The 26137-nt window shown below is 48.3% G+C and overlaps 1 protein-coding gene and 1 non-coding gene across 27 annotated transcripts in view; both read left to right on the top strand.

Annotated features, from left to right (window-relative positions):
- Window positions 1-26137, top strand: part of RBFOX1 (RNA binding fox-1 homolog 1) — a 1171625-nt gene that overhangs the window by 994379 nt on the left and 151109 nt on the right. For all 26 annotated transcript variants that reach the window (XM_060260455.1, XM_060260432.1, XM_060260436.1 and 23 more), the window contains one exon: window positions 1855-2097. In XM_060260455.1, coding sequence (XP_060116438.1) covers window positions 1855-2097 — 243 coding nt within the window. The remainder of the gene's footprint in view (window positions 1-1854; window positions 2098-26137) is intronic.
- On the top strand, window positions 8311-8386 carry TRNAN-GUU (transfer RNA asparagine (anticodon GUU)). The gene has a single exon. It is a non-coding gene; the product is annotated as a tRNA-Asn (tRNA).

Genomic DNA, 26137 nt, shown 5'->3' with positions numbered 1-26137 from the left:
CAATTTAGTGTCATCTGCAAACTTGGCCACTTCACTGCTCACTCCCAACTCTAAATCATTTATGAACAAGTTAAAGAGCATGGGACCCAGTACCGAGCCCTGCGGCACCCCACTGCATCCCGTCCTCCATTGCGAAGACTGCCCATTTATACTCACTCTCTGCTTCCTATTACTCAGCCAGTTTTTGATCCACAAGAGGACCTGTCCTTTTACTCCATGACTTCCCTTGTTGGAGTCAATCCATCTCATATTGGGCCTTCCTCTTTTCCTTTTGCCTTCAAAATCCATTTTTCCCGATAGCCAGGGCTTATTTTTGTATGCCTTTGCCTTTGCATGTTAGGCCAAACACTCCTGATGTAGCCACTTCTTCTGGAGCTTACAGTAGGCCCTGTACTCAGAGCCCTGTAAGCTCTTAGAGGATTGGCTACATCAAGGGTACGTGGCCTAATATGCAAATGAGCCCTGCTGATAGCATCACAAGACATGGAAATGTCAGGCCATCCTGCTTTTTGTAGAGCTTAGACTTGAATCGCTGTAGCTGCTTGGAGGGCTGTTGTAGTTAACAAAGGCAATGAATGGTAGCACAACTCAGTCACTGGTTAGGAGAGAAGTTATACATTTATTCAGTTTACATCGTGAAGGCCCAGTTGCAAATCCCCTCCCCTGCCAACTCATCTTCAATAAAAGTTGACATGCAGATGACGTATGTTGACTGAATGAGTCTGTGTGATAATGAGATGGGTGGGAACACGCATGAAGCTGCCTTATACTGAATCAGACCGTCGGCCCATCAAACTCAGTATTGCCTACTCAGACTGGCAGCAGCTCTCCAGGATCTCAGCCAGAGGTCTTTTACATCACCTATCTGATCATTGAATTGGAGATTCTGGGGATTGAACCTGGGACCTTCTGGTGACCTGTAGCCAGTGTTGAGTAATGGCTGAAGTGTCAGATTTGGGAGACCTACATTTGAACCTCCATTTTACCATGGAAGCTTGCTGGGAGACCTTGGGCCAGTCACCCATGTGGAGGCAACACCTGGGGAAGACCTCGGCCTCTATGCTCATGTTTTTGGCCTAATTGGCCAAAAACAAACCACAGAGATGGAGCAGAGGTCCATCAGTGGCTATTAGCCACAGTGTATTGTTGGAAATCTCTGTCTGGGGCAGTGATGCTCTGTATTCTTGGTGCATGGGAGGGGCAACAGTGTGAGGGCTTCTAGTATCCTGGCCTCACTAATGGACCTCCTGATGGCACCTGAGTTTTGACCACTGTGTGACACAGAGTGTTGGACTGGATGGGCCATTGGCCTGATCCAGCATGGCTTCTCTTATGTTCTTATATCTGGGGCAGTGATGTTCTGTCTTCTTGGTGGCTGGGGGGGGCAAGAATGGGAGGGGTCCTAGAGTTCTGGCCTCACTGGTGGACCTCCTTTGGCACCTGGGTTTTGGCCACTGTGTGGCACAGAGTGTTGGACTGGATGGGTCATGGGCCTGATCCAACATGGCTTCTCTTACATTCTTAGTTCCCTGGACAAAAACGACTGCTTTGGAAGGGGGACTCTACGGCATTATACCCTGCTGAGGTCCCTCCCCTGGCTCCGCCCCCCCAAACCTCCAATTCAGAGGTGGCCACCCTAACCACAGGTGCGATGCAGAAGGTCTTTTCCTATGTTCTTAACCTCTCTCAGGGAGTTTGCTGTGAGGAGTAGAGTATGATGTAAGCCATGGCGATTCCCTTCTGGGGAGAAGGCACGGTATGAATGATGCAAATAAATGAATATGTTGAGCAACTTTAACTATCTTAACCTTCTTTTTTTGTGTGTGCTTCTTTTCTTCTCCTCCTCCTCTGCAGGGTAACCAGGAAGCCACAGCACCTCCTGACACAATGGCACAGCCTTACGCCTCGGCCCAGTTTGCTCCCCCCCAAAACGGCATCCCGGCAGAATACACCGCGCCCCACCCCCACCCTACTCCAGATTATGCAGGCCAAACCACAGTCCCAGAGCACACGTTAAACATGTATCCGCCTGCGCAGACGCACTCCGAACCAAACGCAAGCGACGCCAATGCACAGACTGTCTCAGCCACAGCCACAGTAAGTAGGGGGGACAGGGTTGTTCCTCCCCTCTCCAAACATACAAAGATATGTCTGTTTGCAAGCTTGAGGTAAAATCTAAGCATGAGATCTTCAGGTGGGGACGTCCCGCCTCTCCTGAGCCGCGACTTCATTGTAACCTCAGCTTGCTGACGAGAGCCCATTTCGACCTTTGGAGCGGGACTAAATTCTTGCAAAGGTTCAGTTTTTGTTTTTTTTAAAATTGTGTGGAAAATTCCCCACTAAAGTTTTAGGATGCCAGATTGTGAAGGTGTGGCGTTTCGTTTCTCCAATTCAATGCGAGATTCGACAGCAAGGTTCAAATGCCATATACTTCTACTTGGGGCTCGTTCCTACGTTTCATGGATATCAAGGGTCATGGGCATGACCTCAAGGGACAATAGGGGTGATTGACATGGATATTGAGCTACAATTGAGGTGATACGTGTACTGCACAGGCCAGTATAACTTAAACTAGGGGTCCCCAACACAGCCCCACGAAAGTGATGCCCCCCCAAATATATGAACATATGAAGCTGCCTTATACTGAATCAGACCCTTGGTCCATCAAAGTCAGTATTGTCTACTCAGACTGGCAGCAGCTCTCCAGGGTCTCAAGCTGAGGTTTTTCACACCTATTTGCCTGGACCGTTTTTTGGAGATGCCCGGGATTGAACCTGGGACCTTCTGCTTCCCAAGCAGATGCTCTACCACTGAGCCACCGTCCTTCCCCAAATTGAACATATGAAGCTGCCTTATACTGAATCAGACTCTCACTCCATCAAAGTCAGTATTGTCTACTCAGACTGGCAGCGGCTCTCCAGGGTCTCAAGCTGAGGTTTTTCACATCTATTTGCCTGGACCCTTTTAGTTGGAGATGCTGGGGAATGAACCTGGGACCTCCTGCTTACCAAGCAGAGGCTCTACCCCTGAGCCACCATCCCTCCCCGTATGCAGCATGGTAGTGCCTTTTCTGGCACATGGCAAGTGTTTGTAGAAAGCGGATAGAGCCAGCAAGGCTTCTGATTGGCTACTAGAGATTTAATTGGCTTTGCAGATTTTTAATAATGTCACATGGGCAGCAACTGCCATCCTAGCACACCGATCTTCACCGTGTGGCTGAAAACTAGCCGCAAAAATTGTATAAATTTATACACCTTTTGCAGTAATTGGCTTTGAGCTTTGTGCTTTCACATTTCCGGCGTGTATATATGGCTTCCTCTTTTGTCAGTCTCTGAAAATAAGCCGCAGCAGTCATTTCCGTGTCTGGCTGTCTGGCTGCCATTTTGTGGATGTGCCCACCCCACTGTATCAGGATTCCAGAGGTATCTACAGGCTCAGAAAGGCTGGAGACTTCTGAGTTAAGCCTTTACCTGTTTCCTAGCACTAGAATGCCCAGTTGACAGTTGCCCCAGGGCTAGCATTGTGCCCTCTATGCCGCTCCTCCTGAAGACCACAATGTCAATTGTCTGTAAATATCTGTTGCATTTGCGGACAAATATATCCAGCAAGGTCAACGCTCGCAGAGGAGAATCTTATGGAAATGGGCTTGGTTTAAGCTTTTTAAAAATTATTTTGTTGTCTGTTCTAGAGCAAACAGATATTACGCACCGGGGGATTCTGCTAGTTGGATTGTCTCTAATGAGCTATTTATTTTTATCGTTGTTAAACCATGGTGCCTTTTGGCTTCCTTGGATCTCATCCTGCTTCTTTGTTGTTATTGTTTTTTTTTTGGAGGGAAGGTAAGGAGGATGGCTGTCATATTTCTCTCCTTCCCGACAGTCATTATATTTTATGCTTCTATCAAGTTCCTGCTTATTCACTGAGAAGAACAGCCCGGATTGTTTGGTTGTTTAGTTCTTCCTTGCAAATGTTTGGAGTGAGGGAGTTCTGCTCATATTTTACTCGATTTCTGTTCTATTGGCTTTCTGCGGGGATTGGAACTGAATGGAGTAGAGGCGAGACTGAGCTGTTGATTTCTTGGATGTCATTATACCCTCTGTCCTTTCCCCCTACACCGTAGAGTCTTAGAATCAAAACTGGAAGCGATCTCCAGGGTCACCTAGTCCAACCCCTGCACAATGCAGGGAATTTACAAATACCTCTCCACAAAGACATCCATTGACACCTGCTTCACACCCAGAAGCTGGTAAAAAAACCCTCCAAAATCCTGTAGGATCCCTGGCCAAACTGGCCTGGAGAAAAATTGCTGCCTGACCCCAAAATGGCCACCAGCATTTCCGTGGGCGTGTAAGAAAGGGCCACGAGAACTCATCACTGATGCAACCCTTCCCGCCCTCCCTCTCATGATCTGCCTAAGTTCACAGGATCAGCATTGCTGTCAGGTGGCCATCTAGCCTCTGTTGAAAAACCTCCAAGGAAGGAGAGCCCACCACCTCCCAGGGAGGAAGCCTGTTCCACTGAGGAACCACTCTAACAGTCAGGAAGTTCTTCCTAATAGAATCACAGAGTTGGAAGGGACATCCAGGGTCATCTAGTCCAACCACCTGCACAATGCAGGAAACCCACAAATACTTACCCCAAATTCACAGGATCTTCATTGCTGTCAGATGGCCCTCTAGCCTCTGTTTGGAAACCTCCAAGGAAAGAGAGCCCACCACCTCCTGAGGAAGCCTGTTCCACTGAGGAACTGCTCTAAACTCACAAATACCTCCCCCTAAATTCACAGGATCCTCATTGCTGTCAGATGGCCATCTAGCCTCTGTTGAAAAACCTCCAAGGAAGGAGAGCCCAGCAGCTCCTGAGGAGGAAGCCTGTTCCACTGAGGAATCACTCTAACAGTCAGGAAGTTCTTCCTAATAGAATCACAGAGTTGGAAGGGACATCCAGGGTCATCTAGTCCAACCACCTGCACAATGCAGGAAACCCACAAATACTTACCCCAAATTCACAGGATCTTCATTGCTGTCAGATGGCCCTCTAGCCTCTGTTTGGAAACCTCCAAGGAAGGAGAGCCCACCACCTCCTGAGGAAGCCTGTTCCACTGAGGAACTGCTCTAAACTCACAAATACCTCCTCCTAAATTCACAGGATCCTCATTGCTGTCAGATGGCCATCTAGCCTCTGTTGAAAAACCTCCAAGGAAGGAGAGCCCACCACCTCCCCAGGAGGAAGCCTGTTCCACTGAGGAACCATTCTAAACTCACAAATACCTCCCCCCCAAATTCACAGGATCCTTATCGCTGTCAGATGGCCATCTAGCCTCTGTTGAAAAACCTTCAAGGAAGGAGAGCCCACCACCTCCCGAGGAAGCCCCTTCCACTGAGGAACCGCTCTAAGCTCACAAATACCTCCCCCTAAATTCACAGGATCCTCATTGCTGTCAGGTGGCCATCTAGCCTCTGTTGAAAAACCTCCAAGGAAGGAGAGCCCACCACCTCCCGAGGAAGCCCGTTCCACTGAGGAACCATTCTAAACTCACAAACACCTCCCCCTAAATTCACAGGATCTTCATCGCTGTCAGATGGCCATCTAGCCTCTGTTGAAAAACCTCCAAGGAAGGAGAGCCCACCACCTCCTGAGGAAGCCCGTTCCACTGAGGAACTGTTCCCACTGTCAAGACGTTCTTCCAGATATTTAACCGAAAATTCTTTTGATTTATTTTCAACCTGTTGGTTCTGGTCCAACCTTCTGGGGCCACAGAAAACAATTCTGTGCCATCCTCTATAATATGACAACTCTCTGTGCCAAACAAACCCAGCTCCTCCTTCAGCTTTTCTATGTAGGACTTGATCTCCAGACCAAGTATCATTTGTGATTATATGTGGCTTTACCACTGCTGGGCATTTGTGAGAGGGGTCACAGCTCTGTGGCAGAACAACTGGTTGGCATCCAGAAGGTCTCAGGATCAATCTTAAAAACAAACTAAAAGTGCCACTGGACTCAACATTTGGACTCAAAGGTGTTACAAGGTATGCAATGGAAGAAGCAGCTACAAGAAGTTTTCATCAGGGCTGTTGTTTTTCATGGATGCTGGCATAGCCCCAGGGCCTCTAGCATCTGTTACAAAATCAGTACCTCTGGAGCATATGAGTTTCTGTTTTAAGGGCCTGAGATCAGTTGCTGGAACCAGAGCAATAGCTAACAGTAGGTTGTGAAGATAACGGGCAGAAGGTACTCTTCTGTTAGGCACAAGCAGAAGGCCGTATCTGGGCTAGCCAATCCTGGGGCTTTATCCTGTCTGCCAGTTCTAGGGCTTATGGAGAACACCCCTCTCTGTCCCTATAGGTTCTTTGCAGACACAGATTGCTTTCCCACTTCTCCCCATCCTCCCTGCTGGGTGTCTCGATCTGTTTGCCTGAGCTGTTGACACAGCATGATGTCACTTCCGGTCTCAGCAGCGAGCCACCATGTGACTTCCTGTTTGCCGCTATCTAGCAAATTTGGCTGTGCCGTTAACAATTCGAGTGCCGGCTGTACCTTCTTCACCTATAGGAGTAGTGAGTTGATGAGATTGCTCAAGCCCCATACCCTTGCCCTTGTAAGGATGAAACTAAGATCTATCCTCCAAGATGTAAGCTCTGCTTATATTCTGTTTACGCAGCCCATGGGATTTCCCCAGCTTTTCAGTGTGACAGACAGCCCCTGATGTGATAAATATCCCCTGGCTCCCAGTCACAATTGATGGAATGTCACTCTGCTAAAACACGCATGCACCCGTGTGTCTGTATATTCCGTGTCTTCTTCCTAGTGCCTCGTGCTCTGCGGGTCTCTTTATTGAAAACTTCCCTCTCCTAAGTGATGATTAAGAAGATATCCAACTGCTTGAACAGCTGGGCATTTTAACCTTTCGTCTTCTTTTCCCCAAGAATCAGCACTTTGCACAGTTGGCGTGCGGTTATGTACCCTGTTCAGCAAACGATTCCTCTCTAGGAGGGCTACTGGGTGACCATCAGGTGTAAAGCTAAGCACAAAATCGAGACTGGCATGCTGTGGGTACGGGAGCGGCATACAGGGTTGTAGATATGAGGCAGAAGGGTGGGAGTGGGAGTTAGAAGGCTTTTTTCCCAGACCCAACAGGAGTTGTCTAAAACCCGATTCATTCTATGGCACCTTCCTGTTATAGAAGGGCAGGACACAGAGAAGGGGAGTCCCATTCCATCTTTCCACAGAAACTGGTTGGTTTAGCCAAGCGGGAAGTTATCGAAGCAGAGAGTTCTTGAATTGGTGAGTCAGACTATTTGGCTAGGTGGTTGGATAAGATTTGTTGTTGCTGTTCCCTTGCGTAAGGAAATGAGAAATTCAGTATATGCAAAACCAGTTAGGAAGGAGGGAATCAAATCTGTGATAAGCGTTATGGTATTGGTGCCATGGTGTTGGTATCACCGGAGCTCTGTTCATCAGGGTTCAAATTGCCATCTAGTCACCGTGTCAACGGATCTATTTTAGAACTGGATTCCTCTCGTGAGAGGACTGAACTGGAAGTATCCTTTCGTGGAGAAGAGAATTTGGCTCTCTGCAAAGGTGGCAAGCAAGAAACAGTTCAGCTTAACTCAGAGAGACAATCAGTTGCTTGTTTCTGTTAATCATTATACTGGTCATTATATATTATACCTGCTTGGATATGAGAGTTTTCCTGCGCCGCTGTACACGTCAAGAGGGTTTTGAGCGAAAGAAACTGCGTTGATTCATTTGTCTTGCAGGTTTTGTTCCTGGTTTAGCTCTGTTCTCCGAGCCAGACGTAGATGTCTAGGAGGCCCTCCATACACCCAAACCCCAGACATGGGTTTTTAGTAGAGATCATCTCTACTTACAACTCATCTCCAGACTACAGAGATCAGTTCCCCTGGACAAAGCTGATACTTTGGAGGGTGGAGTCTGGGGCATTGTACCTTTCTGAGGTCCTTGTCCTCCCCAGACTTTATCCCCAAACCCCGAAGAGATTCCCAATCTCAGAGCTGGCAATCTCCCACCCGCTCCCCACCACCGATGGCCAAGAAGGAGAGAGCAACCCTAGTTTTTAGGGGCTTTTTGAGGGTTAGGTATACACAGACATTACTTGGAACAATGTTCCCCCATGGAAGGAAAGAAAGAGACAGTAGCATTTAGCTAGGTTGATTTTATTAAACTCACCAAGAGAAAGAAAGGGGATGAATGAAGAGGCAGACTTCCAACAAGGGCAGACTTGATTTTGGCATATTCAAATGAGAATGCTTTGGCAACTTAAACCAGGCACTTAGAAAGCATTTTGAGGGAGGGATGGTGGCTCAGTGGTAGAGCATCTGCTTGTTAAGCAGAAGGGTCCCAGGTTCAATCCCCGGCATCTCCAACTAAAAAGGGTCCAGGCAAGTAGGCGTGAAAAACCTCCATTTGATACCCTAGAGAGCAGCTGCCAGCCTGAGTAGACAATACTGACTTCGATGGACCGAGGGTCTGATTCACTATAAGGCCGCTTCATATGTTCATATGAGGGGAGAGGGGGAATGTGGGGATCCAAAGCCATAGGGAGGGTAGCTAGAAGTGGAGGTGAGATCATGGTTGCCTGTTAGATGTTGCCAGACTCCAGGTGGGGCCTGGAGAATTACATCATCGGACTACAGAGTTCAGCTCTCCTGAAGAAAATGGATGCTTTGGATGGCAAACTTTGGAGCACTGTATCCCTCCTCAGGCTCCACCCCAAATCTCCAGGGGTTTCCCAAGCTGGAGATAGCTGCTCTACCTCCCAAGCCCAGCAACAGCGAGAGGGACCCAGTAACCTTTTTGCCTGTCCAGGAGCAAATATTGCCTACACATAGGTCAGGAGGGGAACATCGGACATTAAAACCTGGCCAGAGGACTAGGCTATTGATCCCCCAATTCCCAACCTTTGGGGAGGGGGTTAAAACTATTCCCTCACTGGAGGAAGTTCTGGAAGTCAGACTTAATTTGCATGGGAGAATGTGGTAAAGAGTACTGACATCTGCCTTAAGATTTGCCGATGAGCCCCCATTCCAGCTGCTGTTGTTTGTGGGCGCAGGTGAAGAGCAGGGCCTTTCCAGTGGTGGCACCTGGCCTCCTCTCAAGTAGCTTATTTGCCCCCGTCGCTTACCAGTTTGTGGGAGTTGGCTAATGGAAGGGACAGCAAGGACTGCCGGTTTGGGGGCGCTGGCCTTCGGCATCTCCGTTGTCTTGACGCGAACGTTCGCATGGATTGCAAGTTGCTTCGGGTTCGCGGTCACCCTTTTGAGGACTGATAGCGGATTAAAGAAATAAGGAATGTCTGGCTGGGGGAGGAAGTCTTTTTTGTACAGTGATACTTCCCCAAGATCCTCTGCATCTTGCATTTTAGGAATTCCTAGCAACCCAAATGAAAGGTGAAAAAAATCTGCTCCTAATGCCTTGACCCTCATCTCTCCCAGAGCAGGAATATTCACAAGGCAGCGGCATCCCCAGAGGGGAGAAATTATTCTGCATTACAGTAATCTGGATCAGGCTTCTCCAATTCATCCAGGCTCCCTCTTTCCCTTCTCCGGCTCTGAAACACACGGAGCTCTTTCCTCTGCGGATTGCCAGCTCTGATGGGGAGCATCTGCCACACAGTGTTGCGGCTTTCCCTGTTTTCTCCGCTTCCTCCTGTTGACGGCCAGACATCTTCACTGCCTGGCCAGCACTCTGCCTGCTACCTTGAAAGGTAGAATTCACACTTTGAAAGGTAGAATAGCCTTTGTTACTTAAAAGTAAAAGGTAAAGGTAGTCCCCTGTGCAAGCACCAGTCGTTTCCGACTCTGGGGTGACGTTGCTTTCACAAGGTTTTCATGGCAGAGTTTTGACAGGGTAGTTTGCCGTTGCCTTCCCCAGTCATCTCCACTTTCCCTCCAGCAAGCTGGGGACTCATTTGACCGACCTCAGAGGGATGGAAGGCTGAGTCAACCTGGAGCCGGCTACCTGAACCAGCTTCCGCTGGGATCGAACTCAGGTCTTGAGCAGAGGGCTTCGACTGCAGTACTGCAGCTTTACCACTCTGCTCCATGGGGCTCTTTTTTTGTTACTTAATACCGATATTGGCTGTGGTGTTTGGCTGCTCTGGCCAGTGGGGCAGGTTCCAGTGTATTACGTGCAGGCCTCATTTTGAGCAGGAGCTCACAGGAGCGGAGCTCCGTAACCTCTAAACGTTATTGTGCTCTTTCCTATCCTCCTTTCCTCCCCCCATAATTGCTCCTGGGCTCCATTGCTCAGACCCGCTGAGAACATTAAACTCTTAAGATGTGACAAATTTTTTAATATTTCCTCCCACAAAAATGGGGAAATAACCAAATCCTATAAAGCAGACAGATGGAAATCTTCCTCATGCCGCTGTGGCCAGATAGAAGCAAGTAATTTTAAAAGTATGATGGGAATAAGGTTTTATTACGACCATTAGAATCCCAGAAGCATCTTAAGGTAGATGCTGAGCTGATCTCATTTAGTCCACCTTCCAGTGATGTCAGGGGTGTGTGGGATATGCAAATGAGTTGTGTCAATGAGCTTCGGCACCTCTTTTTCCACAAAATGACCCCTGATTATGTTATGTATCCAGCCCGGGATTGTCCTTTAAAAGTTTTGGAACTGAAGCAGTGCTTTTTTTGTAGCAGGAACTCCTTTGTATATTAGGCCACACCCCGCTGATGTAGCCAATCCTCCAAGAGCTTACAGGACTCTTAGTACAGTGCCTACTGTTATCTCCAGGAGGATTGGCTACATCAGGGGTTTGCGGCCCAGGGGTCGTTTTGTAGAAAAAGAGGTGGTGGAGCTCATCCAGGGATTGTTATGCAGCTGCACCTACTATTCAGTGGACAAGGTGGGAAGGAGGAGGTGGAACTCTCAGAAAGGTTCAGGAGCTGTGCTCCTGTGAGCTCCCGCTGAATCTGAGGCCTGGTGTGGCCTAATATGCAAAGGAGTTCCTGCTACCAAAAAAGCCCTGAGCTGAAGACTGTCTGCGTTAACCTTCGGAGTGACACAGAACCCTGAGAAACAAGCAAAGGATTCTTCCCATAAGCCAGTAGAGGGATCAGCGTCACTTCAAAACCCAATAAAATAGTCGACTTAAGCGGCCCAGCAGAAGACGGTACTCAATTTCTTTTCTCAGCAGCGGCCTTGCTGAGAGGACTGTGGATGAACTTCTTCCCCCCTCCCCAAATGATTTCTTGCTTCTGGAAAAGAACAGCAGTCATTCTCTTTCACGCCAGACCACAAAGCTTTCAAACTGGATGTTCCAAAATGGCTCTCTTGTAGGCACTGGGGTGTCGCCGGAAGGAACGGTGGGCGGAGAGGTTTCTGTCTAGCTTCGGGTGCAGCCACATAATGGAAACCTGGCCTCAACATGTTTTCTCTTCATTTCAGCCTTGTGCAATTCGGACAAACGATTATTTATGCTTGACGTTTTCCTCACACTGAATTTTTCCCTGGCCGCCGCACCTCAAAAAGGATATTATAGCATTGGAGAAAGTGCAGAAAAGGGCAACTAGAATGATTAAAGGGTTGGAACACTTTCCCTATGAAGAAACGTTGAAACGCTTGGGGCTCTTTAGCTTGGAGAAACGTCGCCTGCGAGGTGACATGATAGAGGTTTACAAGATAATGCATGGGATGGAGAAAGTAGAGAAAGAAATACTTTTCTCCCTTTCTCACAATACAAGAACTCATGGGCATTCGATGAAATTGCTGAGCAGTCAGGTTAAAATGGATAAAAGGAAGTCCTTCTTCATCCAAAGGGTGATTAACATGTAGAATTCACTGCCACAGGAGGTGGTGGCAGCTACAAGCATAGACAGCTTCAAGAGGGGATTGGATAAAAATATGGAGCAGAGGTCCATCAGTGGCTATTAGCCACAGTGTGTATATATGTGTGGATGGATGGATAGATAGATAGATAGATAGATAGATAGATAGATAGATAGATAGATAGATAGATAGATAGATAGATAGATAGATAGATAGATAGATAGATAGATATAGATATAGATATAGATATAGATATAGATATAGATATATAGATATATTTTTGGGGGGGGGGCACTGTGTGACACAGAGTGTTGGACTGGATGGGCCATTGGCCTGATCCAACATGGCTTCTCTTATGTTCTTATGTGACACAGAGTGTTGGACTGGATGGGCCACTGGCCTGATCCAACATGGCTTCTCTTATGTTCTTATGTGACACAGAGTGTTGGACTGGAGGGGCCATTGGCCTGATCCACAATGGCTTCTCTTATGTTCTTATGTGACACAGAGTGTTGGACTGGAGGGGCCATTGGCCTGATCCAACATGGCTTCTCTTATGTCCTTATGTGACTCAGAGTGTTGGACTGATCCAACATGGCTTCTCTTATGTTCTTATGTGACTCAGAGTGTTGGACTGGATAGGCCATTGGCCTGATCCAACATGGCTTCTCTTATGTTCTTATGTGACTCAGAGTGTTGGACTGGATAGGCCACTGGCCTGATCCAACATGGCTTCTCTTATGTTCTTATGTGACTCAGAGTGTTGGACTGGATAGGCCATTGGCCTGATCCAACATGGCTTCTCTTATGTTCTTATGTGACTCAGAGTGTTGGACTGGATGGGCCATTGGCCTGATCCACAATGGCTTCTGTTATGTTCTTATGTGACACAGAGTGTTGGACTGGATAGGCCATTGGCCTGATCCAACATGGCTTCTCTTATGTTCTTATGTATGTACTATGTTTTACTCTCTTATTTCGGCGCATCCGTCTATACCTACCTACCTACTTACTCGTCTCACTCGACTAAGAAGCAAAACAATCAGGAATGTCAGAAATGGAATTAGGGTTGCAGCTCTCCAGGTGGGATCTGGGGGGTCTCCCAGAATTATAGCTGATCTCCAAACTACAGACATTGGTTCCTCTGGAAAACATGACGGCTTTGGGGTGTGTGTGTGTGAATTGGGTGGCATTATATCCCACTGAGGCCCTGCCCCTTCCCTCCTGCCTCCCATATCTCCAGGAATTCTGAAGCCTGAAATTGGTGACCCTAAAATGGCTGGAGCAAAAAACAACAACCCCAAAACATACATCACAATAGCTATGCTACGAAACAATAATAATATGATATCGGATTTGTATCCTGCCCTCCACTCCGAATCACAGAGCAACTCACAATCTCCTTTACCTTCCTCCCCCACAACAGACACCCTGTGAGGTGGGTGGGGCTGGAGAGGGCTCTCACAGCAGCTGCCCTTTCAAGGACAGCCTCTGCCAGAGCTATGGCTGACCCAAGGCCATTCCAGCAGCTGCAAGTGGAGGAGTGGGGAATCAAACCCGGTTCTCCCAGATAAGAGTCCGCACACTTAACCGCTACACCAAACTGGCTCTCAAAGCAAAAAGGAAAGGTTTTGTACATCTTTGCAACACCACATGTGCTTTATACGCAGGCATAGCCTTGGAGTTCAAATGTTGTGAAGCGGACCTTTCTTTTGATTTTGCCCATGTCGCAATCTAGCACGGTGTGTAGGAGCATCCTCTCTTCAAGCGGAAGGTGCCTTCCGTACACAGAAAGTTTTGGTGCAGTGCTTTTAAAAAATTGCATTGCTTGAAGTTTTTCTTCTCCTTCTCCCAGACTCGTCTAATATACCAGGACTCATAAAGCACGCGAGATATCCTCGGCTTAGAGTTATCAGCCTCCAGGTGGACAGCAGGGATTGCAGCTCATCTCCAGAGTACGGTGATCAGTTCCCCTGGAGAAAATGGCTGATTTGGGGAGTGGTCTCTAAGGCATTGTACCCCACTGAGGTCCCTGTCCTCCCCAGACTGCAACCCCAAATCTCCAGGAGTTTCCCAATTTATCCTTCTCTCTCAACCCCTGCCAGTGACCAGAAGGGACCTTGGCTCCAGAATGGAGTGCTCAGTGGACATCCCCCCCCCTCGCTTTCTGATAGCCCTGAAGCAGGGGGAGGGCCTCCAAACCACAGGATCCCCTGCCCCCTCCTGGGGATTGGCAACCCTACTATGGTGTTGCTTTTATGTTCTCTCTCTCTCTCCATTGGACTGTGCTTTACTCTTTGTGCTTTACAGAGAGTCAGTTTGGTGTCGTGGTGAAGTGTGTGGACTCTTATCTGGGAGAAACGGGTTTGATTCTCCACTCCTCCATTTGTACCTGCTGGAATGGCCTTGGGTCAGCCATAGCTCTCTTATCTGGGAGAACCAGGTTGGATTCCCCACTCCTCCACTTGCAGCTGCTGGAATGGCCTTGGGTCAGCCATAGCTCTCTTATCTGGGAGAACCGGGTTGGATTCCCCACTCCTCCACTTGCAGCTGCTGGAATGGCCTTGGGTCAGCCATAGCTCTCTTATCTGGGAGAACCGGGTTGGATTCCCCACTCCTCCACTTGCAGCTGCTGGAATGGCCTTGGGTCAGCCAGAGCTCTCGCAAGAGTTGTCCTTGAAAGGGTAGCTGCTGCAAGAGCTCTCTCAGCCCCACCCACCTCACAGGGTGTCTGTTGTGGGGGAGGAAGGGAAAGGAGATTGTAGGCTGCTCTGAGATTCAGAGTATAGGGCGGAATATAAATCCAATATCATCTTCATCATCATCATCATCTTCTCTTCATGTATTTTCTCCTCTTTCACGCTCCTGTACACTTTCACACACTGTATTTCTTTTCCCCCCTAATTTTTCCATATTCCAGTACTTGTAACTTCTGTATTTGCTTAGGATTTTCTTCTTCTGGATGGTGGGGGGAGGCGGTTCAGAAAAAGATGACCCCCCCCCCAAGTTGTGTTTTTCTGCTGAATAAACAAACCACAGGTTCCAAAGGATACTTTCCCGTATCGCAAGAAAGCTGATTTATAGCTTAAATTGCATTTGACCTTCAGCATTGTGGCTTCACATTATAACATTTTAATTAAAATTGATCCTTACCTGGGATTATTACGTGAAAGGTAATTCCTCTTCCACCCCACCACCACCACCACCATGAAATGTAAGGACGACGGCTGTGCCAATCCCAACGCAGTTAATGATGTTTCTCCCCCCCACCCCACTCTCCCTTATAATTGGCATGCGAAGGCAGATTGTCTACAGCGAGAAAGAAGTTGTCAATTGCAATGACGCTTCTAAAATTGCGGTGTAATCTTGTAAGTGGTAGTCCTCCACAACGGTTTCAGAGTTTCAGGAGATGCTGTCTCGGCCTTTGGAGCCATTCAGGGTCTGGAATTATCTCCGATCTTTCTGTTCTCGGGTAGCATAGCAAAGAAGCAGCCGGCGTTTAAAGGGAGGGATATATGGAGCTGCTGATCCTTTCACTTGGGTTGCCAACCCCATGTTAGGAAATATTTGTTCGTTTAATGGCCTGGCCATCCCACAGAATAGGCTCAGGGTGGGTTACATCGTAGAAAAAGATAATCAACCATTAAAACCAAATTGAACTGTATAAAATCTAAAATTACAGACTAAACATGGGAAGCTAAAAATGACAAATTCGGCCTCACAGGTACGGTCTATTGTGCAGGTGTAGCAAGTCCTACCGCACTGAAGGGGAATGGGAGGGGGGGGAGGCTAATAACACGTGACATCCGCTGCCTCAGCTGAAAGCCTGGTGGAAGTTCTGCGTTTTACAGGCCCTGCAGAATTGGAGAGGGACGGTGGCTCAGTGGTAGAGCATCTGCTTGGGAAGCAGAAGGTCCCAGGTTCAATCCCCGGCATCTCCAACTAAAAAGGGTCCAGGCAAATAGGTGTGAAAAACCTCAGCTTGAGACCCTGGAGAGCCGCTGCCAGTCTGAGAAGACAATACTGACTTTGATGGACCCAGGGTCTGATTCAGTATAAGGCAGCTTCATATGTTCATATATGTTCATATGAAGTAGGTCCTGCAGGGCCTGGATCTCCAGGGGGAGCATGTTCCACCAGACAGGGGCCAAGACCAAAAAGACCCTGGCCGTTGTTGAGGCAAGTCAGATGTCTCTGGGTCCGAGTGCTGCCAAAAGGTGTTGGGTCACTGATCGTAAAGACCTATGGGGCTCATACAGGGAGAGGCAGTCCCAAACATGTGTGGCCCCCAGAGATTTGAGGGGGGAGTTTGGAGAGTTCAGGGAGTTCAGCCCATCTTCTAGAGCAGCCCAGTTTCACCAGGAGAAGTGGAATGAATCTTTAAAAAAAAAAATAAGCAATTTATGTCACCTGGGAATCACTTGCAGTTCCAGGAGATCTCCTGTCCCCCGTCTGTGCGTTGGCAACTGCAGCTTCCACATGCTGGCATTGGGAGTCTGGGACATTTATTCACACACACAGAAAAAAAGGCGTTGTTCCTTTATTACTTAAAACACTTCCTTCCTTTCTGACAGAGGTCAAGGCGGCTTACAATATAGGAGAAACCCACAGACAGTAAAATACAATTAAAAAATCCAAAATTTCAAAATCATAACTCAGGGCTGTTAGTAAACTTAACCAAATGCAGTCCTAAATAAAGCCACTTCCAACTAACTGGACATCAAAAATAAGGGGGAGCAGAAGCACTGGGGAGGTTGTTCCACAATCGTGGAGCTGCTACCAAAAAGGCCCCATCGCATCGCATGCGCCCACCAGACAAGTTCCTTTGAGTGGTGACGCAGTCAGGGGACCCTCTTCCTGTGATCTTAATTCCTGGGCAAAAACATATATATAAGAGAAGATGGTTCTTCAGTTAGCCGCAGTCCCAAGCCATCTTGTGCTTTAAACGCTGAAACCTCTCTCCCAACTGAGCAACACACTCCTTCGTTGCTTTTCTCTAGGCATGGTTGTATATCACAATTCCACATTCAAAAGCAGGAAGCTCTCTCTGACCAGTGTAATGCCGGTGTCTATTGGGGGCACATCTACTAGCGGAAGATCTTGGGTCAACGGTCATTGTTCAAGTCATAAGAACATAAGCCATGTTTGATCAGGCCAGTGGCCCATTCTGTCCAACATGCTGTGTCACACACTGGCCAAAACCCAGGTGCTACCAGGAGGTCCATCAGTGGGGCCAGAACTCCAGAAGCCCTCCCACCGTCCCCCCCCCCGAAGCACCAAGAATAAGAACACTGCCCCAAACATAAGAACAGAAGAGAACTCATGTTGGATCAAAGCAGTGGCTCATCCAACCCAACGTGCTGTGTCACACAGTGGTCAAAACTCAGGTGCCATCAGGAGGTCCATCAATGGGGCCAGAACTCCAGAAGCTGTCCCACTGTTGCCCCCCTCAAGCACCAAGAATACAGAGCATCGCTTCTCCAGACAGAGTATTCCATGTATACCATGTGCCTAAGAACCTCTGATGGACCTCTGTTCCATATTTTTATCCAATTCCCTCTCGAAGATCATAGAATCATAGAGTTGGAAGGGACCTCCAGGGTCATCTAGTCCAACCCCCTGCACAATGCAGGAAACTCACAAACACCTCCCCCTAAATTCACAGGATCTTCATTGCTGTCAGATGGCCACTAGCCTCTGTTGAAAAACCTCTAAGGAAGGCGAGCCCACCACCTCCCAAGGAAGCCTGTTCCATTGAGGAACCGCTCTAACGGTCAGGAAGTTCTTCCTAATGTTGAGTCGGAAACTCTTTTGATTTAATTTCAACCCATTGGTTCTGGTCCTACCTTCTGGGGCCACAGAAAACAATTCCACCCCATCCTCTATAAGACAGCCCTTCAAGTACTTGAAGATGGTGATCATATCACCTCTCAGCCGCCTTTTCTTCAGGCTAAACATCCTCAGCTCTGTCAGCCTTTCCTCATAGGACTTGGTCTCCAGCCCCCTCACTCTCTCAAATCTCCAGCTCCCCTGTACTTGTATCTGCCACCATTTCCTGTGGCAGTGAGTTCCATGTTTAAGTATTCTTTGGGTAAAGAAGTGCTTCTTTTTATCTGTTCTAAGCCTACTGCTCCTTAATTTCCCAGAAACCAAGCAGGGAAAGTTTCATGTTTGAGACTCTACATCCGCCTACCGAATCTGTCTCCTCAACCGAACGCCTTCAGTAATAAAAGCTGAGTAGACCTAATATTGTGGCTATGGAGCAATTACTTGGGGAAAGGAAGAATGGAGAGAGGGGAAAAGATGAGTATTTGAGATTTTAATCCACCTCAGAGTTTATATTGCTGCAATTTTAATATAGGCACATAAGCGGTGCCGAAAGGGGAGAAGCCTACCTTTATATTTTATGAACTGCTTTAATAATCCCTCATGAGCGACTAGTGTAATGCTAGCAAATATATTTAATTGTGATACTACTCGGTAAAATATAATAATCCTATATGCACGGTGACACATTCAATTCCTTTTTCTTAAAAGCGCCGTCTCTGAAATTGAATTTGCCTTCGCTGCCCCGAGTCTGCCCGTCGCTGCGATTTCATATGCCATTTCTTTACGACTTCCCATACAGTTGCTAGTCCTCATTAAAAGTTTGGAGCATTTTACATGTGCACAGAGCACATTTTATGAAAAAAAAAAACCCCTATATTCATAGCTGGGGTTCTTCTAGCAAAACCGTGGAAGTTGTTCTTGAGGGAAAAATAAAAGCAGCACCAAATCTAAATTAAATGTGTGAGTAAAGATGCCCCCGGAATTCTCCTCCCACGGAGCAACTTCGGCTGAATCTGGCATTTGTCCGTCAAGTTTTGTATTGGCGCTCTGGCCGGCAGCTGCTCTCCAAGGTCTTGGGCAGAAGTCTGATCTTACCTGGAGATGTTGGGAACTGAATCTGAGACCTTCCACATAGCAAGCAGATGTTCTAACCCCGAGCCGTGACCCCTCTTCTCACTTATGTTTTCCTCACATTCCAGAGTTTTGAAAGGCCTGGTCTTGTTTCATTGTGTATTTAATTTAATTTTTAGATTTATATCCCGCCCTATCCCACAAGCGGGCTCAGGGCAGTTTACAACAATAAAACAATAGAGTTAAAATGATACCATAAAAACAGACGCTACGAAACAGGAGCAGCCCAGTAAACAATCTGACAGACATAGGTGGTAAACAGCATGTGGCTGATGGCTAACGGCATAACAACTCCGTAATGGTGAAATGGTGGAAGTGATGACAATTAATCCTGCTGGATTAATTAAAAGCCCGGCGGAAGAGCTCCATTTCACAGGGCCTGCAAAACCTTGATAAGTCCCACAGGGCCCGGATTTCCAGCGGGAGCTCATTCCACCAGGTAGGGGCCCGGACCAAAAAGGCCCTGGCCCTCATTGAAGCCAGCTGGGCATCCTTAGGACCAGGGACTATGAGAGGATGTTAAGCAGCAGACCTCAGAGCCCGGGGGTGGGGGTTGATATGGGGAGAGGTGGTCCCAAAGATATGCAGGCCACTGACCGTAAAGAGCCTTAAAGATAAAGACCAACACCTTGAACTGGATCCGGTACTCGAAGGGCAGCCAGTGCAGTTCGTGCAGCACCGAACTGCTTGATACCAAACATACGGTAACAATGAAAAAACCAACTATGTTTCGGGGAAAAGATTATTCAGGCTTGGCTATTGTTGAGCGTGAAAGCTGGAGGCTCAAGTCCTGGATATCTGTCTTTTAAGAAGAGACGAGGAAGTAATTTGACTCCCCCGCTCCCCATGGTAGTAGTTACTGTTGCGGTTAGGATGGATTATTGTGATGCGTCCCCCACCACTGGCCCTGCCCCCCCCCATCTGCCAGTCAGCTGGGGGGTAGATTTACTAGGACAAAGAGGGAGGGCTCGGTCATGTTGCCTTCATCACATAGGGGGTGATGTCATCACAAGTCAGCGATGTCCGGGTGACAGAACTTTTTGCCTAAACGCCAGAGCATCTCAACAACATCACAGTGTGATTGCATCACTTCCTGTACGATGACGGCTGCGTGGCCTGGGCCTTTCTCTTTCTCCTGGTAACCCCATCGTCTCCCAGTTGTGGGACCTGACAACCCTGCATGTTAGAATAGCAACGTACACTGATTTTATCAGAAAGTTGACTCAGAATTGGGCAGAATCGAGAGTCACATGCTGGCTTTCTTCAGTTTGGTGTAGTGGCTAAGTTTGGTGGAGTGGCCAGTTTGATGTAGTGGTTAAGTGTGTGGACTCTTATCTGGGAGAACCGGGTTTGATTCCCCACTCCTCCACTTGCACCGGCTAGCATGGCCTTGGGTCAGCCATAGCTCTCTTATCTGGAAGAACCGGGTATGATTTCCCACTCCTCCACTTGCAGCTGCTGGAACGGCCTTGGATCAGCCAGAGCTCTCTTATCTGGGAGAACCGGATATGATTTCCCACTCCTCCACTTGCACCTGCTGGAATGGCCTTGGGTCAGCCATAGCTCTCTTATCTGGGAGAACCGGGCTTGATTCCCCACTCCTCCACTTGCACCTGCTGGAATGGCCTTGGGTCAGTCATAGCTCTCTTATCTGGGAGAACTAGGTTTGATTCCCCACTCCTCCACTTGCACCTGCTGGAATGGCCTTGGGTCAGCCATAGCTCTTATCTGGGAGAACCGGCTTTCATTCTCCGCTCCTCCACATGCAGCTGCTGGAATGGCCTTGGGTCAACCATAGCTCTGGCAAAGGTTGTCCTTGAAAGGGCAGCTGCTGTGAGAGCCCTCTTAGCCCCACCCACCTCACAGGGTGTCTGTTGCTGGGGGAGAAAATAAGATTGTAAGCCGCTCTGAGTCTCTGATTCAGGGAGAAGGGTGGGGTATAAATCTGCAATTCTTCTTCTTCTCAGTCTCTGTGTTTATCCCATCATCCCTCCAAGGAGACCAGGCCTGGGTACATAGTTATCGCTCCGCCTTTTTATCTTCACAACGATCCACAGAGGTTCTTCCCTCCTCCTCCTCCACGGGTAACGCCGTAGCCTACCTAACAAGCCCTTGATCTCCCAGGTGGATCCAGGAGACGTGTGCGATTCTACCTTTCCTCCACCCCTTCATCCTCAGTACAAAAGCCGAGTCTTGCCCTCCTTACCGACATTAACCTAGGATGACCTCTCGCCCTCCTGCAGAATTGCTGCTTCTGAGCCAGACCCTCTCCCAGCAAACGTTGACTTCTTGAAAGACAACCCCGGATTATTTGCATAATTGTCCTCTTTTGTGCAGTGCAGTTGGGTGTGTTCAGCAGCTCTGTAATCAACAGCCTTTTTTATCTTTATTTTTCACTTTGATCATCTTAAAATAGCAAGGCACCTACCAGAAAATTGGAAGGGAAGAGGGGAAGAAGGGTAATTAACTTTGTCAGCTCTGTTCTTAACTGCTGAGGGTTTTTCTTCCCCCCCTCCAGGTTGTTTGTTGTTGTTGCACAGGAGCGCCTCTGAAGGTGTCAACTTCTGTTTAATTGAGGAAGGGTTCACCTTCATTCCAGCTGTTTCTGCATATGAACTAAATATTTTATGTGGAAACAGTGTGCAGGGAGAGAACTAAAGGGCCCCTGGGATCATAGAGGTGTACGCAGGGAATGCCAAACGTCGCTGGACTGATTGCGTGGCTCGCCATGCCACTGAGCATCTCTGAGCGTTTTCTTTCATTTCTAATGCATCTGAAAAGCCCTCGGAACGGTTTGTAATGTACAAAAGATGCTTCCCGGGGTGTCCAGTAGAGGGCACCCCAAGGTATTTGTTGATTGAGTGCCATTGTTGAAACCAAAATGGCGGAAGGGCATGGTGAGACTTCAGAGGCTTTTAATAGGGCGGTGTGGAATTTGGGTTGCCAGCTGTGGGTTAGGAAATACCTGGAGAGTTTGAGGGTGTAGCCCAGGGGTGTCAAACATGCCGTTTGGGGGCCGAATCAGGCCCTCGGAGGACTCCTATCAGGCCCCCGAGCAACTGGCTGTCATCTGCTTCCTTCTCCCTCTATCCCCTATATCTTGTTTCCTTCTGCAGCATGGCTTGCTTTGCAAGGCTTGCCTAATTGCACAGGAGCTACAGAACAAAGCCTCTATTTCCTCCATTGGCTGAGGCTCCTCCCTCGGGGAGGGAGAGCTTGCTTTTCCAGGCTCTCTCAATTGTGCAGCAGAGCTACTGAGCCAAGCCTCTCTTCCTTCTATTGGCTGGGCCCCTTCCCCCCCCCCAGGTCCTTGGGGAAGGAAAGAAAGAGCCAGAGCTTCCTTTACCCAGTTCCCTGGATCCCGTGGGAGAAATACAAAGACCAGTGAGTGCTAACATTTTAAGCATGTTTTTAAGTTTAAGTTTTAAATTTATATCTCTGCTACCTAATCTTAAATAAGTACACACATGGCCCGGCCCGACATGGCTCGGCCCAGCCCAATAAGGTCCCTTTTATGTCAGATCCGGCCCTCATAACAAATGAGTTAGACACCCCTGGTATAGCCTAGGGCCGGTGCGGTTTGGGGCAGAGGCATTGAGTCCACTTTCCAATGTGGCCTGGAAATCAGTGGTGATCGTTGGAGATCTCCGGCTACCCCCTGGAGGTTGGCAACTCTAGTAGAAGTTCTTCTTCTTCACCGGCTGAGGGGCAGGGGGAATGGTGGTGGAGGGAGAGGGAGAAAAGCGGAAGGAGATAGCAGAAGTTCATCTTCAGCTCTGACTGTGCTGGAGACGAGGGCAGGATTTCACCGTTCGCTTTCCGACTAAATGTCTACACTGCAAATAGAAAACGTAGCGGCATCGATCAGTAATTCAGCATCCCCTTGAAGTGATCCGTCTTCATATTTAAAAGACAACCTTGTACATCAAAGTTACTCGAACCACAGTCATTATTGAAAGCGCCGCACTTATAATTGTTGCTCAACATTGATGGCCCAAATATAGTTCCTATATATTAGCTTTTCCATTTGATAAATCTCTTCTTACGAGATCATAAATGCCGGTGGAACTAAAGGTTAATGAAGTGTGGAAGGTTGTAAAACACAGTAACTAACCTGAGAGATCATAAAGATGTTTTTTTCTCGTTCCTCGTGCCGGGAATGCCAGAACCGTGCCAAAATTGTGTGCCCGATTCTTACCCTGGTGTTACCCTTTGCAACCTTGAACAGAATTCTCAGGAAATGTACATGGCAGGAAATCAGGGGTTGGGGACAGATTCAGGTGTGTTGGTCTGGAACAGCAGAACATAGTTGGAGACCGGTGGCACCTTTAAGTCCAACAAATATTTAGTCTGGGGATAAGCTATCTGAAGAAGTGAGCGTGCACACGAAAGCTTATGGCCAGAAAAAAACTTCGATGGGTTGCTGAGGACAGGCTCTGAATGGAGTAGACCAGGGGCGTCAAATATGCAGCCCAGGGGCCGAATCAGGCCTTGGTTGTCATCTGCTTCCTTTTCCCTCTCTCTTGCTTCCTTCTGCATCACAGCTTGCTTTGCAAGGCTTGCTCAATCGCACAGGAGCTACAGAGCAAAACGTCTATTTTCTCCATTGGCTGAGGCTCCTCTCCCTTGGGGAAGAAGGGGGGAGGCAGAGCTTGCTTTGCCAGGCTCTCTCAATTGCACAGCCGAGCTACTGAGCCAAGCCTCTCTTCCTTCTATTGGCTGAGGCTCCTCCCCCCTCCCGTCCCCTGGCGAAGGAAGGAAAGAGCCAGAGCTTCCTTTGCCCAGTTCCCTGGATCCCATGGGAGAGATACAAGGAAAGCACCTTTCAGCCAAATGAGTGCTAATATTTTAAGCATGTTTTATTTTAAGGGTGTTTTTTTTAAATTTAAATTATGTTTGTCTGTGTCTTTTATAAAGTTTTTTATTTCTGCTACCTAATCTTAAATAGGTATACACATGGCACAGCCTGACATGGCTCGGCCCAACAAGGTATCACTTATGTCAGATCCAGCCCTCATAACAAATGAGTTTGACATTCCTGGAGTAGACCTTTCATTTCCTACTGAATGTGTGTGTTGCAAATACAAAACTTAGCGGCACTGGTCAGTAATTCAGCATCATCACCTTGAAGTGATCCATCTTTATATCCAAAGCGTCCAGAGCACTTTGAGCTGTTTTCTATGCAGTATAATTAACTTACGGCGCTCGCCGCTACAAAAGACAAGGATAGCCGCTGGCTTCTATGGCTTTTGAAAACGAATTGGGGAGGCTCATAGCTGGTAGCTGATGACAGCTAAGTGGAACTTTGCGTCTGCAGAAGCAAAATGCTCAGATTCATAGAATCATCGAGTTGGAAGGGACCTCCAGGGTCATCCAGTCCAAAACCCTGCACAATGCAGGAACTTCACAAATACCTCCCCACCCCCGCCAAACACACATGCATCCCCACTAGAGTTGCTAAGTTCCTTCCAGAGGCGGGGGAATCCTCTGGTTTGGCAGGCCCCAACCCACCGGCAGGGAGGAGGCTGCCAGGGGATCCCCGCTGCCAAAGAATCCTGTCGGCATGTGGTGCGATGATGTCACCCGAAAACGATGTATTGCACCGGGACACTCTAGGAAACAGTGGACAACTCTGTGGTTTTGCATGGAGATGCTCTAGCAATTTTGGGGGGGAAACTCTAATCCACAGTGACCGCTGCTCCATGCCCAGAAGATGGCAAAAACCTTCCGGACTGCTGGCCAAACTGGCATGGAGAAAAATTGCTACCTGACCTGTGGCCATCAACATCTCCCTGGGCATGTAAGAAACAGCCACAAGAACTAACCTTCCTGCCCTCCTTCTCATGATCTGCCTAATTCACAAGATCGGCCTTGCTGTCAGATGGCCATCTGGATTCCAGAGACAGCAAAACATAAAAGAGGGAAATGGTTATTGGAAGCAAGGCAAAAAGGCTCACGCTTCTATCTACATCCTTTCCTTCCATGAAAGAACTCCAGGACAGTTCTTCAGGACAGTTTTTTTCCCATCATTTTATCCTCACAACAACTCCTGCAAAGCAGGTTAAAATGGCAGAGATGGACTGGACCGACATCACCAAGTGACTTTGTGGCAGCTTGGCGATTTGAAACTGGGTCTTCCAGGTCCTAGTCCAGGGGTGGTGGGTGTGGCCACAAAATGGCTGCCACGGGAGGTGGAGCCAGCCACAAAATGGCTGCTACAGGAGGTGGAGCCAGCCACAAAATGGCTGCTACAGCTGACATTCAGTTGTACACGGACAGTCCATGTGCTGTGATGGCAGCTGCTGCCAAAACAACATTTAAAAAAAAAACCCTGTACAGATAAATAGATCTTTAATGGCCAATCAGAAACTCCACTTGGCCCAACCCAGGGCTTTCTTTTGTAGCAGGAAGTCCTTTGCCTATTAGGCCACACACCCCTGATGTAGCCTATCCTCCAAGAGCTTCCAGTGGGCCCTGTACTAAGAGCCCTGTAAGCTCTTAGAGGATTGGCTGCTTCGGGGTGTGTGGCCTAATAGGCAGAGGAGCTCCTGCTACAAAAAAGCCCTATTAGGCCACACCCCCTGATGTAGCCAATCCTCCAAGAGCTTACAGTAGGGCCAGTACTAAGAGCCCTAGAAGCTCTTGGAGGAGTGGCTACATCAGGGGTGTGTGGCCTAATAGCCAAAGGAGTTCCTGCTACAAAAAAGCCCTATTAGGCCACACCCCCAATGTAGCCAATCCTCCAAGAGCTTACAGTAGGCCCTCTACTAAGAGCCGTGTAAGCTCTTGGAGGACTGGCTACATCAGGGGTGTGTGGCCTAATATGCAAAGGAGCTCCGGCTACAAAAAAGCCCTATTAGGCCACACCCCCTGATGTAGCCAATCCTCCAAGAGCTTACAGTAGGCCCAGTACTAAGAGCCCTGTAAGCTGTTGGAGGATTGGCTACATCAGGGGTGTGTGGCCTAATAGCCAAAGAAGTTCCTGCTACGAAAAAGCCCTATTAGGCCACACACCCCAATGTAGCCAATCCTCCAAGAGCTTACAGTAGGCCCTGTACTAAGAGCCCTGTAAGCTCTTGGAGGACTGGCTACGTCAGGGGTGTGTGGCCTATTATGCAAAGGAGCTCCGGCTACAAAGAAGCCCTTTTAGGCCACACACCCCCACGCAGCCAGTCCTCCAAGAGCTTACAGTAGGCCCTGTACTAAGAGCCCTGTAAGCTCTTGGAGGATTGGCTGCGTCGGGGTGTGTGGCCGAATACGCAAAGGACTTCCTGCTACAAAAGAAAGCCCTGGCCCCACCCACATTCTGAAAACATTGACGGGCACCTGGGAAAGTTCTGGCATGAGGCCCGCAAGTGCACCACACTGGCAAACTCTGTCC

The sequence above is a fragment of the Heteronotia binoei genome, chromosome 20, assembly GCF_032191835.1.
Source record: "Heteronotia binoei isolate CCM8104 ecotype False Entrance Well chromosome 20, APGP_CSIRO_Hbin_v1, whole genome shotgun sequence".
NCBI classification, from domain to species: domain Eukaryota; kingdom Metazoa; phylum Chordata; class Lepidosauria; order Squamata; family Gekkonidae; genus Heteronotia; species Heteronotia binoei.
Note: the sequence above shows the minus strand (reverse complement) of the source record. Positions and strands in the feature narration are given on the sequence as shown.